This window comes from Symphalangus syndactylus, chromosome 11 (genome assembly GCF_028878055.3).
Source record: "Symphalangus syndactylus isolate Jambi chromosome 11, NHGRI_mSymSyn1-v2.1_pri, whole genome shotgun sequence".
Classification (NCBI taxonomy): Eukaryota; Metazoa; Chordata; class Mammalia; order Primates; family Hylobatidae; genus Symphalangus; species Symphalangus syndactylus.
This window is the reverse complement of record NC_072433.2, coordinates 83223462-83240269: the sequence shown is the minus strand read 5'-3', so window position 1 is coordinate 83240269 and position 16808 is coordinate 83223462. Positions and strand designations below refer to the sequence as shown.

Genomic DNA, 16808 nt, shown 5'->3' with positions numbered 1-16808 from the left:
GAGATAGGTGTCAATAGAGAGTTATATGTAAGGGTGTGGTTGTCAGAGGATAGTTGGGGCTAGAGTTATAAAGTTAGGAATTAGCAGCATATATATTGGGTATTGAAAGTCTTCAAACTTAATGAAATCATCTTAGGAGGAAATGAAGAGAATGAGGAAAACAGAGCAGAAAACAGGCACTGAGTACTTTAGCATTTCAACATATAGAGGATTGAGAAACAGAGACTTAAAAAACAAAGGTCCTAGGCCAGGTGCCGTGGCTCACCCCTGTAATCCCAGCGCTTTAGGAGGCCGAGGTGGGGGGATCACGAGGTCAGGAATTCGAGACTAGCCTGGCCAACATGGTGAAACACATGGTGAAACTCTGTCTCTACTAAAAATACAAAAATTAGCCGGGCATGGTGGCAGGCGCCTGTAATCCCAGCTACTCAGGAGGCTGAGGCAGGAGAATTGCCTGAATCTGGGAGGCAGAGGTTGCAGTGAGCTGAGATCATGCCACTGCGTTCCAGCCTGGGCAACAGAGCAAGACTCTGTCTTGGGGAAAAAGAAAAAAAAAAAAAAGGTCCTAAGGAGGAAACCAGGAGAATGTCCTATTACAAAAACCTAGAAAACAGATTGCTGTGGGGGTGGGAGTGTTAATGTGTGTAGTGCTGGGGGTAAAAGAAAATGGAAGCATTGCCAGTGGGGCGTAGTGGCTCATGCCTATAATCCCAGCACTTTAGGAGGCCAAGGGAAGATTGCTTGAGCCCAGGAGTTTGAGACCAGCCTACACAATATGGCGAAACCCCATCTCTACAAAAAATACAAAATACAAAAACTAGCCGGGCATAGTGGTGTCCACCTGTAATCCCAGCTACTCAGGAGGCTGAGGTGGGAGAACCACCCGAGCCCAAGAAGTCAAGGCTGCAGTGAGCCATGTTCCTGCCACTGGACTCCACCCTGGGTGACAGAGTGAGACCTTGTCTGAAAAAATGAAAGAGTAAGAAGAAAGAAAAAAGAAAATGGATGGATTGTGTTTATTCCACCTCAAGAAATCTGGTTGTATCCTATATTAACTTATTTGCAAATTTGAATTTTAAGATAAACCTATTTTCTCCTTTATAGCAACATTAATGTTAGAATAGTGTTCAGCTAAGTTGTGAGAAGCATAAACTATCATATTTGATAGTACTTTTAAAAGACACAGAATGATCTATTCCAGTAGGAAGTCATAAGCAAGAGTAATTTTCTCCTAGCCTTAAAAATTACTTTTGGTTTGGCACGTGAACCCATATGTTCGTGTAGTTAGTTAATGGCTAAGCCCCGAAACTCTAGGAATTGCAGTTAAGGGATAAGAAAAGATTACACTTTGGAATAAACTGGCTGACTAATAACAGTAATTTGGGGGTTCTCTAGGCGTATGTTTTCATTTATTGGTTTGGGGAATTTCAAGGACTTTGAGTAAGTGGTTCTTCAGGAGAACTGGCAGATAGAAGGAGCAAGCGTGGTTATCCAAAGAAAGACAGACGAGGTTATCAGAATTGATACTATTTATGAGGACAGTGTTTTGTTGATGACTAAAAGGAAAGTTTGTAACCCAACATTTGGGCACTGTTTGGTTTCTACTTAATACAAGTGATCAAGGATTTTTATTGTGACTCAAAAGTAATGGACTCAATGCCCAGAAGTAAATAAGGATGTTGGTAATACAGTAGTCCTTATCCGTGGTTTTGCTTTCTGGGGTTTCAGTTACCTATGGTCAACCATGATCCAAAAATATTAAAAGGAAAATTTCAGAAGTAAACATTTTGTTTTAAGTTGCACGCCGTTCTGAGAAATGTGATGAGACCTCACATTGTCCTGCTCTGTCCCGCCCAGGATGTGAATCATCCCTTTGTTCGGCTTTAGATTGTAGATGCTACCCACTCACATTAGTCACTTAGTAGCCATCTTGGGCCATTATTAAGTACAGTAAGGGTTACCTGGACACATGCACTGTGATACCACAGCAGTGGATCGGATAACCCTCTGTATGTCCCCCATTAGTCACTAGCCATCTCCATTTTCAAATCGACTGCTGTAATATCACAGTACTTGTGTTCAAGTAATCCTTATTTTACTTAGTAATGGCCCCAAAGCGCAAGAGTAGTGTTGCCAGCATGTTGGCATAATTGCTCTATTTTATTAGTAGTTATTGTTGTTAATCTCTTACCATGCCTAATTTATAAATTAAACTATCAGGTATGTATGTATAAGAAAAAAACAGTATATATAGGGTTCGTTACCATCGGAGTTTTTAGGCATCAACTGGGGGTGTTTGAATGTATCCTTTGAAGATAAGGAGGGGACTACTGTGCAACTGTTTTGGATTCCTTTGACTAAAATAATTGATTTTTTTAAAATCTTCACTTTTTTCCTAATATGGGCTTATTATCTGATTAGAAATATTAAAAATTCAGTGGCCATTCAGGGGAAAAAACATTTAGCTGTGTATATAAAGCTTTAATTCCCAAAATGAAATTAATGGCATTTATTGAGATCTGGTATAAATACAAAACTAGCAGTCCCTTTGGGGCCAATTGATGTAATTATTTTCAGTGTAAATCCTAAAGGTTGCCTGTTTTAGGTTAGGGGATGATAGTAAAAATACCTAATGCTCTGTTTTTATACCTCATACCAGGTAGCCAATCTGAATCCTAAGGACCTCTCATATACCTTAAAGGATTATGTTTTTAAAGAGCTTCAAAGAGACTGGCCTGGATACAGTGAAATAGACAGACGGTCATTGGAGTCAGTGCTCTCTAGGTGAATTCTTTTTTCTTGCTTTTAAAAAAATGTTTCTTTAAAAATTATGGAAATAAGTCATTATTTTAGTCATCGTTATTTTAGTGTTAAGGTGGGAAGAGAAGCAAGGCGAGCTTTCCATCATGAACATTTTTAAATCATCTCCTTAACACATAACATGTGTGTCCTTTACAGAAAACTAAATCCATCTCAGAATGCTGCAGGCACCAGCCGTTCAGAATCTCCTGTATGTTCTAGTAGAGACGCTGTATCTTCTCCTCAGGTATTTCATAAATTTACAGAATTATAGACCTGACATAGACATTAGAGGCCTCTAATCAGGTCCTCTGATGTATAAGTGAAGGAAATGAGACCCGGAGAAGCTGGACAGCTTGCCTGCCCAAAGCCAGCTGGTTATGGCTGAGCTTAGCCTAGAATTTAGGTCTTGGCTTCCAGCCCAGAACTCTCTCCACTACACAGCACTGCTTGTCAGAGTACTTAATGTCTACCTTGCTTTCCATTTTTAAAGTTTACATTTTGTTGTAAGATTATCTACTTTCCAATTTGGTCACTAACTAAAAGACTTACCCAGTCCCATACAATTATCAGATTATATGGAAAATTGAAGATATTTAATTTTGTCTGTCAACATGTTCCAGAAGAATATTTTGGGGGGAAAATGGATTTACAGTCAACAAATAAAAATGATGGCATGTTTCCATGTTTTCTTTTCAATTGGATCCTTATCAGAGTACTCCCAATCAGATTCTTTTCCAGTTTAGAGTTTTCCCCAAGAGATTCAGCTCATCCTAGAAAAAGGTGAGAAGGTCCTAGGCAGTACTAGAGTGAAGCCTGCCTGCCTCTCAGCTGACTAGCCAAACTCAGAACTCTCTCGGTGTTCTGGGTGCTTTTGACAGACAGTGGAACGGACCTCCCCACCCCAGTACTGCTGACACAGTGTCCTCCCTCTCTCTCTCTGGACCTTACTCCCAAGAATTAGTGAGAAGCCCACAGATGTGTGGAGAACGCTAAGCATGCCCTGGGCAAACAGCCATTCGCACATCAGAAAATATTAGAAACTTATTGTGAGGAACAGAGGGGGAACAAAAAAGAAAAAGGACAAAAAGCAGGTCTGTCCTTGCATATATACAATGTCTGTGGAAGTCTCACTTTTAATGCCAGCTATTATGAAACTACTTCTACTCTGATCAAATTATATACTAGGTGCCAAATAAATGGTATTAAATTGAAAACAAGATAAAGTAATGAGTTGATTAACCATTATTTTCTTTCAAGCCAGAATACAAGCCACAGCATTACATTTAAGCATAAATGTGAATTTATATTTTATAGTTTTCAACTATCCAAATTTCCTTTTTAACTTAAATACTATTATTGTTGTTGACAGATTAGGCTACTATTACCATGATTTTTTTTAAAGTACTTCCACCTAATTTTAATGGACCAATTATTAAGACTTATCTCCCAATCTAGTAAAGAGATATGTAAGGGTAAAAAAAAAAATAGCATTTCAACAGTGATAGAGATAATTAGAGAAACTATTCTGAAAGTGCTGTCTGTTCCCACTCTAAGACAGGTGGAATGATAAAAGACAGTCAAAATATTCTTAACTGGAGCATTTTAGCCCATTAAAGATTAAAATAAGTGCAGGCTATTGCCCTTTACCTAGCTGTGTTAGTTCTCACAGAGTCAAATGGTACAAATTGCTTTCTCCTCTCATTTAATATAACTAGGTCAACCATGGCCAGCAATGGAGGGTGACTGCCTCTGTTTAATACTCTCCTGAGTGGTACAATCGACATAAATCAGCATAGTCTCTCTTGGAACTTAGGGTAAAGCTGTAATGCTTAGAAAGAATTCAGTAAGCACTTCAAGAAACATTTGCCAGATTCTGCTTTTTGACATTAAACATGAAAATTTATTTCACATTTGGTTTTGTGTTGTTGTTCTGGTTTAGTTTTTGTTTGGGTTTTTTGTTTGTTTTTTGCTTAAGCATGAAGAAAGCATGTAATATTACAACCCTAGTAATATTAAGAATTAATAGTAAGTAAGGTTACTTAGTTGTTTAACCAGCCATGCATATATTGAATTTATTTTAGTGCAAACTGGCTCACTTTTTTCGTTTTCCCTCCCCTAGAAACGGCTTTTGGATTCAGAGTTTATTGATCCTTTAATGAATAAAAAAGCCCGAATATCTCACCTGACGAACAGAGTACCACCAACACTAAATGGTCATTTGAATCCCACCAGTGAAAAATCTGCTGCAGGCCTCCCGCTGCCCCCTGCGGCTGCTGCCATCCCTACCCCTCCACCGCTGCCTTCAACCTATCTGCCCGTCTCACATCCTCCTCAGATTGTAAATTCTAACTCCAATTCCCCTAGCACTCCAGAAGGCCGGGGGACTCAAGACCTACCTGTTGACAGTTTTAGTCAAAACGATAGTATCTATGAGGACCAGCAAGACAAATATACCTCTAGGACTTCTCTGGAAACCTTACCCCCTGGTTCAGTTCTGCTAAAGTGTCCAAAGCCTATGGAAGAAAACCATTCAATGTCTCACAAAAAGTCCAAAAAGAAGTCTAAAAAACATAAGGAAAAGGACCAAATAAAAAAGCACGACATTGAGACTATTGAGGAAAAGGAGGAAGATCTTAAGAGAGAAGAGGAAATTGCCAAGCTAAATAACTCCAGTCCAAATTCCAGTGGAGGTATTTTACCTTTGTAAAAGTACTGACTACATGTTAGGTGAACCAGAAGTGCATGCTATCATGAGTTTGAAATTATACAGTTTATAATTAGTAATTTCTTTCGCAAATGACGTTTCATTTAATTATTAATCTTAGTGTTGTGCTTTTGAGCAGTTTTTTTTTTTTTTTTTTTTTTTTTGTCATTTTACAGCAGTTGTTTTCCATCTCTTTGGCCAACTGTTAAACATGGTTTCTGTATTAATAAGAATGGCATTTGAAAATGACTGTCATACTTGAGACTCCCTTTTGGAAGATGGACCTTTAACATTCTTTTCCATATCTGTTATGATATTGTGCAGCCTCAACATGACCATATGCCATTCTTGAACTGATTTAACTAAACACAATTTGCAATAAGAATATTCATTTCTTTCTTTCTCAATGAAACAGGGTCACCCTTGCTTTAATTAATATTAGCACAGGGGAAATGTCAACTTTTTAATAAATCAGGCCAAGATAAAATTTCATTTGCAGATTCATAACATCATCTTTATTTAGAGTGAAAACACTTTGTCTTTTGCAAGGCTGTTGGCTAGTGTTCACTTAATAGATCTTAAGGTTTAGGGGTTTTTCCCCCAATTTTGAGAGTCCTGTTTTAGTGAACTAACATCAATTGTTATTTGTAAAATTAACCATTTCAAGCTTTAGGAGCTTAAATGCTAAATATCTAGAGATCCAAAGAAACTTAAAGCTTTACCTCTAAAGAAAAGCTAATTCATAAAAAGCTTGCTTGCCTAAGATGTCCTGAGTGTTAAAAACTGACAAAATTAGATTTTTCTTATTTAGAAAATATGTCCTCTAAAACTTAATTCCTTGCATGCCACCACATAGAAGATCCAAGTTCACCATTTGGCATTGCTGCCAGTTTTAAAACCAGAATAACTAAGGCAAAATTCCATAGGAAAATATGGCTTTGGAAAAACTACTTTAATGAGTAGAGTTATAAGGAGTGTTGTCTTTCTGTATTTTGCTCATGATTCTGAAAGTCTGTAATCCTTAGATTTAATTGACCATCTTTGCCATATGAGAGAAGCTCTATTTTCTTTTAGTGTTACTTCCAAAGAAGCCGCTGTAGAATATATGATACGTGCTTTTCTTGATCTAGATTGGATACATTGCATGTCAAAGCATTTCTGTTTAAATATTTCAATCACTATAATACTATGTCATGGCACAAAAGGTAGATTTAAGCTTTTTCCCTCAACACTCTTGTAGTTGAATTTGTCAGGTCAGGAAAAGAAATGAAGAAGTAGAACTCTATGTTCAGAGTTCATAAGCCACTGGGTAAACTCCACTCTCCACACTTTCCACCCTCAGGTGGTGCTTCTGAGTCAAAGGCTAGAGACAGGAAAAGTGGATTTCAGTATGTTGAGATCTACATCAGAGTTTCAAGTGTTCTCAGAGTTGGAGACCTGGAGAAGCAGACTTAGTCTCTTTGAATTCTTTACTGAGGATATAGTAACTTTCAGAACCAGTTGGGATAATTACAAAGTTAGGAAAGCTCCAGACCCACATCCCCTGCATTTTTTGGAATTTATCTGGTATCTGTGGCAGAAGGGAAGCCAGGTGACCTGCACTTGATGCCTTTCTCTTTAAGACTCAGACTACTGTAAAAGCATGTTCTTTTACCCAAGCATGAATTTATAGGTGAGCAGCATGCACTCAGAGTCTATGTATTAATATTTGTTTAGGGTACTTTGTCCTTTAAAATATTAAACTGAGAAATTATCTAACATTCACTTTTATATGTTTTGCCAGTGGGCCTGATTAGGGTTTGAGTTATCAGTTTAACCCTACTCTGAATGATAAAAAATTACCCTGATAAAGAATCTAAACATATCCTCTGGACATGGTGCATTTAAGCAAATGGCATACTGAGGGATTTACATACTTTCACTGTGTAGCCACAATGTTTAGCACTTCTTTTGTCCTTAAAAAAAATCTGTTTAGTGTTATGAGTGCTAGAGATTACAGGAATATAAATCGACATTCAATAATACCTTATTTTAAATTACTTTAAACCAATGGGAAAACTTTCTACCCAATTCCACTGTCTGCATGCAAAAAAGGGAGGCAATAAAAATACAGTGACCAAAGCAGTCTGCTACCTGACTCTATCGTCTCATCTGCCTTGTTTGACTCCCATGAAAAATAGATGTTGATGTAAAATTTGTATCTCCCATTGTCTGGCTGCATCTGCCACCACAGTCTTTGAATTGCTGGGCAGATGCCACAACTGTTGTTGAAAGAATAGAAGACTGACCTTGGGTTAAGATGGAATTCCTTTATTGTGCAGACACTGCAGTAGCCAGGGTGCTTTAAATGCCTGGCGTCGGTTCTGCTGGCGCTGGTCATAGGGCCTCTATTGTTCGTGTTCAATTGTATTCCTTGCTCACTGTTGCTTATTGAGATGGAAGAATAGAATTTGAGGAAAAGTGTTCCAGATGTTTCTAATCTATTTTAGAATTACAGGCATTTGATAACCTTCGTGGTTGATGAATGCTCTGATTTTGTTTTTTTTCTTCGTAGGAGTTAAAGAGGATTGCATTGCCTCCATGGAACCTTCAGCAATTGAACTCCCAGATTATTTGATGTAAGTTCATATGTCTGCCAATGGAGAGAGCGGCTTAATTTTAGAAAGTTTGCAAATTCTTTTCCCATAATTTGCAAATCAGAAAAGTAAGAAGTTCCAGAAATAGAGTCCTGGAGCCACCCCTGCAATTGAAAGGCTGCCATTTAGCCTGCTTGTCCCAAATCTACCCTTGTCTGCATGAGCAGGTTGTGCCTCCCCCTGCTCTGAGCTGTATTCGTTGGCCTTTAAGTATAGAGAAGCCTGTCCTTTGTTCCGGGGCCAGGCTAAGCATTTGATTATGAAAGATTTTAGGGATCTGACTCTTCAAAGCTGACAGTCTATCAATGCACAGTCATTTACTTGGGTCCCCCAAAGGGATGGTTTATTGCTGACAAAGTGCTTGAACCTCTGTACATAATAATACAAAGTGTAAAGATAGATTGATTTTTATTTAAGTAAAGTTCTGCCCTCAAATTAATTTTTAGAGGAGAGAAGAGTAAAATCTGATCATTTCAATTTAGTAATGGTTATAATGTTTTCTTGTTGTGACAGCAAGTTGCTAAATGCTGAGCTAGGGACATTTTTGTAACTGGTTATCACAGAAATTATAACTTGGATACATAATTCTAGCTTTTTTACAGAATAAAAGGTCTCTGTAAGAAGAAAATAATTAAGTTGCAAGAGCCTGGAAAAATGGAGAGGGAAAGAGCAAACAAATCTGACTTTGGATAGCTTTGAAAATGAACAAATGTGCAAAATAGCTAGAATGTAAAAGGGAAAATGGAATCTGGGCTGTCTGAACACTTTTTTTCTATTAGTAGCATCTCATGGTGGACAATGTTAAACTATGCTGTTTAGCCCTTTTCATTTCCAGAGTAAAGATCATTTTAGATTTAAAATGTGTTACTTCTGCTTAACAGTAGTGTGAAAGATATACTTATTGGGGAATGATACAGTATGAAACCATAATGCTGGTTATCATCTCTTAACTAACAGGAACTTGAGAAACCTTGCTGAGTACCCTCTCATCTGAGGTAGTGTATGGTTTTAGAGTTCTCTAGGAGGGCCTTGAAAGGCAGCTATCACCTACCACTTAGTTGGCCCAGGAAGGGTCAGTTGTCTGCAGCCAGGCTTCCAGGACAGCCTCTGGCTCTGCTGCCGAGGGAGTTCACCTCTTTAACTGCAAACCACTTCTCCTTAGAAGTCTTTAAATGTCAGCCCCCTTGAGTAACAACTGCCATTGCAGTGCTCTTGTTCTTTTTTGATTTTGAATTCCTTTTTATAATAGTGACATATACTTATTATATATGACAAAATCATGTGGGGAAACTAAAAAACAATGCTTAACTTTCCCCATGGATTCAAGGCTGTTGTGTTTTGCCAAGTTCATTAGTAAATCCCCCTTTTTTTGTTTTTGAGACGGAATTTCGCTCTTGTTGCCCAGGCTGGACTGCAATGGTGTGACCTCAGTTCACTGCAACCTCCACCTCCAGGGTTCAAGCGGAGCCTCCCAAGTAGCTGGGATTACAGGCGCCAACTACCACGTCCGGGTAATTTTTTGTATTTTTAGTAGAGATGGGTAATTTTTTGTATTCTTAGTAGAGATGGGGTTTCACCATATTGGCCAGGCTAGTCTCGAACTCCTGACCTCAGGTGATCCACCCACCTCAAGCTTCACAAAGTGCTAGGATTACAGGTGTGAGCCTGGCCATAATTCCATATTTAAAAGGTTTTTTCAGGTTACTTATCTAAGGATGGTTCCTGGATCTGCCTCAGTGCATTTCTGTATGTTTGTCGTGTTTCTAGTACTATGTGATTGTTTGCTTAATTTATTTAAATAAATGCAATTTATATTAACCAAAAACTAGTCTTATATAGACATAGCAAATTTTCTAAAAAGTGAAAAAGCATGGATTTTCAGAAAAATTACCAAAACTACAGAACTTAAGTTGCCTCATAAGAAAACTAAAGGGATATACTATAAAACCTAAATGATCGAGGCCGGGTGTGGTGGCTCATGCCTGTAATCCCAGCACTTTGGGAGGCCGAGGTGGGCGGATCACGAGGTCAGGAGATCAAGACCATCCTGGCTAACATGGTGAAACCCTGTCTCTACTAAAAATACAAAAAATTAGTCGGGCGTGGTGGCGGGTGCCTGTGGTCCTAGCTACTCAGGAGGCTGAGGCAGGAGAATGGTGTGAACCCGGGAGGCGGAGCTTGCAGTGAGCCAAGATGGTGCCACTGCACTCCAGCCTGGGCGACAGAGTGAGACTCCGTCTCAAAAAAATAATAATAATTTTTAAAAAACCTAAATTATCAACCTTTGAATAATTCATACTTAACCAAAATATTTCTAATTTTTATGTAATAAGAATACTTGTAGTTAAGCTATCAAAACTGTTTAAAATTTTTTCCATCACCACATAAACAGCCAACTGTAGAACTACAACAATTTTTCGTAAAAGTAGGGAAACTTTTTTCTTAAAAATGCCAGTGTAACCAAATAATCTCTTCTATAATAGCAACACAGTTGTTGACCACACCATTGCGGTCATTGAATAATTTCCCTAAGGAAATTATTAAATAAAATACTGAAGGTGTGATTTTGAGAAAGCATGATAAATATATAACAAATTAAGTCTAAGTTTCAAGATCTGTTTAGCTGTGCTGCTGATATATGCTTATCCCCAGGGACCTCTTTCTACCCCGGGGCTCCCTCTGGTGTACAGTCAATACAGCCCATGCCCAGGAAGGACTGCTTCACTGCCTGGCTGGCAGTGTACCTTTTATAGCTAAGACACCAGGAGGGCAGCTTTACATCAGCAGACTATCACTGTCTCAATTACACTTAGAAAATTAAACCTCTACACTGTCTAACTCAGCATGAATAAAAATATTAATGAGGACACTAAGTTTGCTCACTGCATCACTTTTCTCACATTTCCTGCTAGGCATCTGTGATATTGGTAATTTAAACAAACTGATGGGCTTATATAAGACCATTTGGAGAGGACTGAACTCCAAGATTTTATGGCAGTGAAGAATATATGTGTACTCCCAAGGGGCATCCTGAAGCTCCTGCCACCTGCCTGAAATTGCTTTGAAATCTCAATTTTTATTTCAAAAACTCAAGGGAATTTTGCATTAATGACAGGAACACAGAGTGCAAAGAACCAGGCCAGTTCCTTATGTGATCCCAGTTCCCAGATCTACAAATAAATACTGTAATAGGCCAGGCACAGTGGCTCATGCCTATAATCCTAGCACTTTGGGAGGCCAAGGTGGGTGCATCACTTGGGGCCAGGGGTTCGAGACCAGACTGGGCAACATGACGAAACCCTGTCTCTACTAAAAATACAAAAATTAGCCGGGCATGGTGGCATGTACCTGTAATCCCAGCTACTCAGGAGGCTGAGGCACGAGAATCGGTTGAGCCCAGGAGGTAGAGGTGGCAGTGAGCTGAGATCGTGCCACTGCCCTCTGGCCTGGGCGACAGAGCGAGACTCCATCTCAAAAAAAAAAAAAAAAAAAAAAAAAGTAATACTGTAATTCTAAGTTTAATAATAAAATGCTGTTTTAATTTACTTATTATTGAATAAACTGATGCTCCAGGAAAATGGTCTTCTCTTACCAGTTAAGAGTAATTCACATCCCAAAGTAAAACACAGATTTATGGCATTTTATTAAGAAAGTAAGTTGGACTAATAATACAACACTGGCTTTTGTTCAACATAGTATGACATTTAAATGTTTGAAAAGAACTAGAGAAATATGCCTTTTTTTGGTCTAACCCTCATTTTACAGAATGGTTGGTAATTTCCCTTTTGTATTTCATATATTTGCTTGGTCAGAAATATGAGGAAAGGGATAGAGGAAGCAAGCCTGAGGCACTTTGTTGAAGATGTCTGCTGGAAGCATGTCTGAGAGGCCAAGCAACAGACTGCCTCTCATAAAGCAGTAGGTCCAGAGAGAGCTTTGACTTTCAGCACTCAGTGACTGTGTGACATTCTCCTGGTTTCACGTTGCCCATTGAGTCCTTCTGTCTCTCTGTGACTTGTAACAGATGGGTTAGCATTCACCATTAGTGTGGTAGTGAATTATCTTGGATAGAGAAAGGTTCAGGAAACTAGATCTGTGTAAATACTGTTTTCTTTTTACTTAGTTGCATTTTAGTTCCATTGCCACCATGTCTTTACCACATTTACTCTCCTTCGTTGAAGCTCTCAAACTCTGTGTGATAATTTTACCTGGAAGATGTTTGGAGGAGTGACCTGGCAGCCAACCAGTGGCAGAGTGGCATTAAATATTAGTGACACATGCATGGATCTAATCTCTAAATATTTGGTTTAAATCTCAGACTTGTGCGGTCATGTTTATTGGGTAGCTACTCTCCATTTATCTTTTTTCTTATTAGAAAATATATCGCTATCGTCTCCTATGAGCAACGCCAGAATTATAAGGATGACTTCAATGCAGAGTATGATGAGTACAGAGCTTTGCATGCCAGGATGGAGACTGTAGCTAGAAGATTTATCAAACTAGATGCACAAAGAAAGCGCCTTTCTCCAGGCTCAAAAGAGTATCAGGTAAATGGATTTGTAACTAGATGGACTGACTTTCATATTTTACCTTCTTTCTTTCCCTGCCCTGCTCAACCTCAGCCGTTACAGTGGCCTTTAGAGTAAGTACTCTTGCAGACCAGCCTCGCTGCTGCTTTAGGAAACTAAATATTTGAAATAGTTCTTGAAAATAAATTAACATAGTCAACCTGTATTTCTACCAGTGGAAGAAAACCTTGTGCCACTATAACATATCACATATTGAGAAAAATACCAAACACAACTAAATAGGAAAAAAGTTGGATCTTGAGATTCAGCTAAATATTTGATTAATTACACTGCCAACTTAGACTACAGCTCATAGGTCTGGTGCTATCCCAAAACAGTGCTATTTCAAGTATTTTTCTTTAAACCTCAATCTGAGATAGAATAGGGAAGATACAGACATAGGAAATAAAGAGGGCTTAATACACAGAGATTTGGGGTTTAAGTAAAGAAGTCTGCTGCTTCTGGCTACAAAGACTGATCTTTGTTAACCAGTCTTACTCTGTTTTCACTTTCCTACTTGAAGTGGTAATATGACTACAGCTGACAAAGAGCAGGAGATGCCTGACCTGTCTCCTGATTATTTTTTGTAGTTTTTAGCAAAGGGATTGATAGAAATGAGTATTTCCCTCCTGTATGGGCTAGATAACTTTGTCACACTTCACGGACACAGGTGGTATAGTGGTGCCTCTGTCCCAGCCCACTACCAGTGTTCTGGCTGGAACCTACGTGAGACAATGGATGAGTTTTCCCACAACAGGAAACAGCCTGAGAGCATTTGTGTCCTCGAGATTCATTATGTCTTCTACTAGAGAGCCTTAATCTTTTTCAACAATCTGGGGAGAGTTATAGGAGACTGCCAGAAGAATCGGTGTTCAGAGGTGCAAGAGGTTGGTGATATGGTGGTTTGGGGTTTATTTTTTTTTTTATATATATCGTCATTTATCAATGTATATAATTATACTGAAACTAGAATATAACTCCAAGGATTACTTGGTTAGGAGCGGTTAATATTTGTGTGGCCTTGGGCAAGTTACTTAATGCCTCTTTGCCTTGAATTCCCCATCCATAAAATGGGATAGTCATTGAGTTATGAGGAATAAACATAAGTAGGCACAGTAAAGTGCCTGCATCCATGCCGGTACTTGGTACATACATCAGGGTTTTGTCTCCCCCAGGCACCTGACCCCCTCCCCCACCGACCAATCCCCACAGAAAATCACTGTTACTGGTTTCCAGTGTATTCTTTCGAAGTGTGTTTATGTGTGATGTGCATGTATGTACACATGGTATAAAATGTATGTACATATCTACACAAGTAATTTCAACATATATACCATAATTAATTGAATCTAAGATTTCTTCATTTGTAAGATACACCATTGTTTTATGCCCAATAACTTAAATTATGATATATTATTATTTGTACTGGTTTCATTAAAATGGGGAGAAATGAGCATCTTACAAGTAATGAAATTCTTAGAATACTGTTCTGTTTTTCTCTTTTAAACAAATGGTATCAAGCCGTCCATATTGTTCAGCACTTTGCTTTCTTCACTAAACAATATAATGCATCTTAGAGAATTTTTTTATATTGGTACATAAAACACTTTTGCATGTTTTAATGGCCTCTTAGTATCCTTTGTGTAGATTGATGGACATTTCAATTTTGTTTACTGTCTTTTGCTTTACAAACAGCGCTACAGTGAATAATCTTGTATATGTGCCATTCAGTGGGGAGCAAGTATGTCCATAGGATAAGTAGAATTGCTGAGTCAATTTTGCATTTACTATTTTGATAGCTGTTGCCACGTTGCCTTCCATAAAGATTGTTTCAAGTTACATTCCCACAGTCAATATTTCCTATACTCTTGCTGAATGCATGTTAGCTATTTGTATTGCCACACACAAAAGAAGTTGTTCTCTTCTGATTTCTAATATTTAATTTTGTAGAATGTTCATGAAGAAGTCTTACAAGAATATCAGAAGATAAAGCAGGTAGGTATCATCACTGTTGATTTTCTGACCTGTGGTTGAAAAATGTTGTAAATTCTACAACCTCATTCCTCACTTTTTTTTTTTCATCTGCAGTCTAGTCCCAATTACCATGAAGAAAAATACAGATGTGAATATCTTCATAACAAGCTGGCTCACATCAAAAGGCTAATAGGTGAATTTGACCAACAGCAAGCAGAGTCATGGCCCTAGAACTCTGCTTGGACCAGAAGATGTGAATAAACTTAAGCTTATTTATTTAAAATTCCAAATGAGTTGCTCTAGATTCTAAAAAGGTGAAACTTTGGCTTTTGAAAGTTTCAGTATTAGTAAACTTGAGTTACTTTTTCTTTTCCATTTTACTTTGCTTCCCTGCATTTCGAAGCTGCTCTTTCTGGTCCTCCCCACCATCCCTCCCCCAAGACTTGTGTTTGTTAATAGAAATAATTTTTTTAGGTATTGGGGATCCATTGTCTATATTTCAAATCAGTTTTTTTTCCTCAAAAACTTGTGTTTGTTATTAGAAATGATTTTTTAGATATTGGGGATCCAGTGTCCACACTTAAAAGTTGTATGTGTTTAAAAAACAACAACAGTAATGTGCAAGGTGAAATGCTTTTGGATAAACGTAAGCCTATTTTCTGACCTTTCTTAATGCAAACTCTTTGCCTTAAATGGTAGAATATTTAGAAATTTGCACAAAATTAAAAAAATAAACATTGTCTTGGAGGGTTAAAAAATAGAAAGGTGTATGTGTATAGATTCACATACACATATGTATATACAGGCTGACTTGATCTAGAACATTAAATCCGCCCTGCAAGTTAACCCCCCATTGCAATGATTGCCTTAAGGTGTTTGCTAGTTGTGTACATAGTGTGGTTAATCATTAGCTACACTGCTTCCCACTTGATTAGAGCAATGGGAAGCATACTGTGGCCTACCAGCATCTGGAAGTGTGTGCTCGATCTGTATGTGTGCAGAGGTGGTGTGGATGTGAGCGTGCATGAAGGAAAAAAAGCTGCTACTCCTAGTAGGCCAAACGCTCAGGTTAAACAACTGACGAGTGTTACTGTAGGGTGTTTTTTTTTTTTGTTTTTTTTTTCTATCAAATTGCTACTTTTGTTGTGGAAGACAAAAGCATTTCCATTTCAACGAGTTTGTCAGCTTTATTAATGTTGGGCAAAAATTGATATGTCATGAAAATGAAACAGATCTATAGTTTTGGGACAAAATTATAAAATTAAATGTGTAGGTAACCTATTTATATACTGCTATAAAGTATTTTTTGAAGAGAGATGTGCAAAGAAGCTATTACCTACATAAGATGTATATTTAAAGATTTTTTTTTTCATCCTGGTGCCAGGAATATAAAAAAGAGTGGATATATTTAACCATAACATACTGTGATTCATCAAACAGCACAAACTTTCATTTCATGGAGTTTATCTGTTGACATTGATTTAAACTGTCACTTGTTTTATCATGTGGGAACATAAGTTATGTGGTCAAAAATATAAGGCTTTTGAACTAATGTTGATTCAAGTTGTATTGTCTTATTGTATTGTCTTTTCAAAGTGCTGCCAGTTGAAAAGGGAAGCATTATGTTTACAAATCTGTTTTGAAATGTTTGCCAAAATTTTGGTAGTGTCTTTAATAAAGATGTTTGTCTCCAGCATCCAGAAAAAAAATAAATAACTTTGTCGTGTATCACTGTAACCCAGAAAAATGTTGGTTATGTAGAAAACTTGAGAGAGCATGTAGATTAACTTTTCTCTTTGGAGTTCTAAAACCTTAACTGGAAAGATTAGATAATATACTAAATGTATACAGAAGTATACAGACTATACAAAAAGACTGAAACAAGACCCTTTTGCACTACAACTTTATAACATTACCACAGAAATTTTATTTCTATGTAGCATGGACCTCCTAAGGAATTCTGTTTCTTTTAGCATTGAGATCCCTGGTGCTCTTTTTTTACCTCAGAATTGGTACAATCATTATTAAATGTTAATTTATTTCAAACTTTTTAATTGAAAAAAGGAAAGGGAAACTTAATTGGGGATAAATTCAGGCATCATATTATTATGATAGAGTCTCCTG

General features: G+C 37.7%; 1 protein-coding gene across 3 annotated transcripts in view; it reads left to right on the top strand.

The window, feature by feature from the left end:
- The window catches only part of ELL2 (elongation factor for RNA polymerase II 2), a 75100-nt gene extending 58703 nt beyond the window's left edge, over window positions 1-16397 (top strand). For all 3 annotated transcript variants that reach the window (XM_055233368.2, XM_063612379.1, XM_055233369.2), the window contains 7 exons: window positions 2660-2784; window positions 2959-3046; window positions 4922-5492; window positions 8061-8124; window positions 12518-12689; window positions 14661-14705; window positions 14799-16397. In XM_055233368.2, coding sequence (XP_055089343.1) covers window positions 2660-2784; window positions 2959-3046; window positions 4922-5492; window positions 8061-8124; window positions 12518-12689; window positions 14661-14705; window positions 14799-14915 — 1182 coding nt within the window. In that variant the 3' untranslated portion in view covers window positions 14916-16397. The remainder of the gene's footprint in view (window positions 1-2659; window positions 2785-2958; window positions 3047-4921; window positions 5493-8060; window positions 8125-12517; window positions 12690-14660; window positions 14706-14798) is intronic.
- The last annotated feature ends 411 nt before the right edge of the window (window positions 16398-16808 follow it).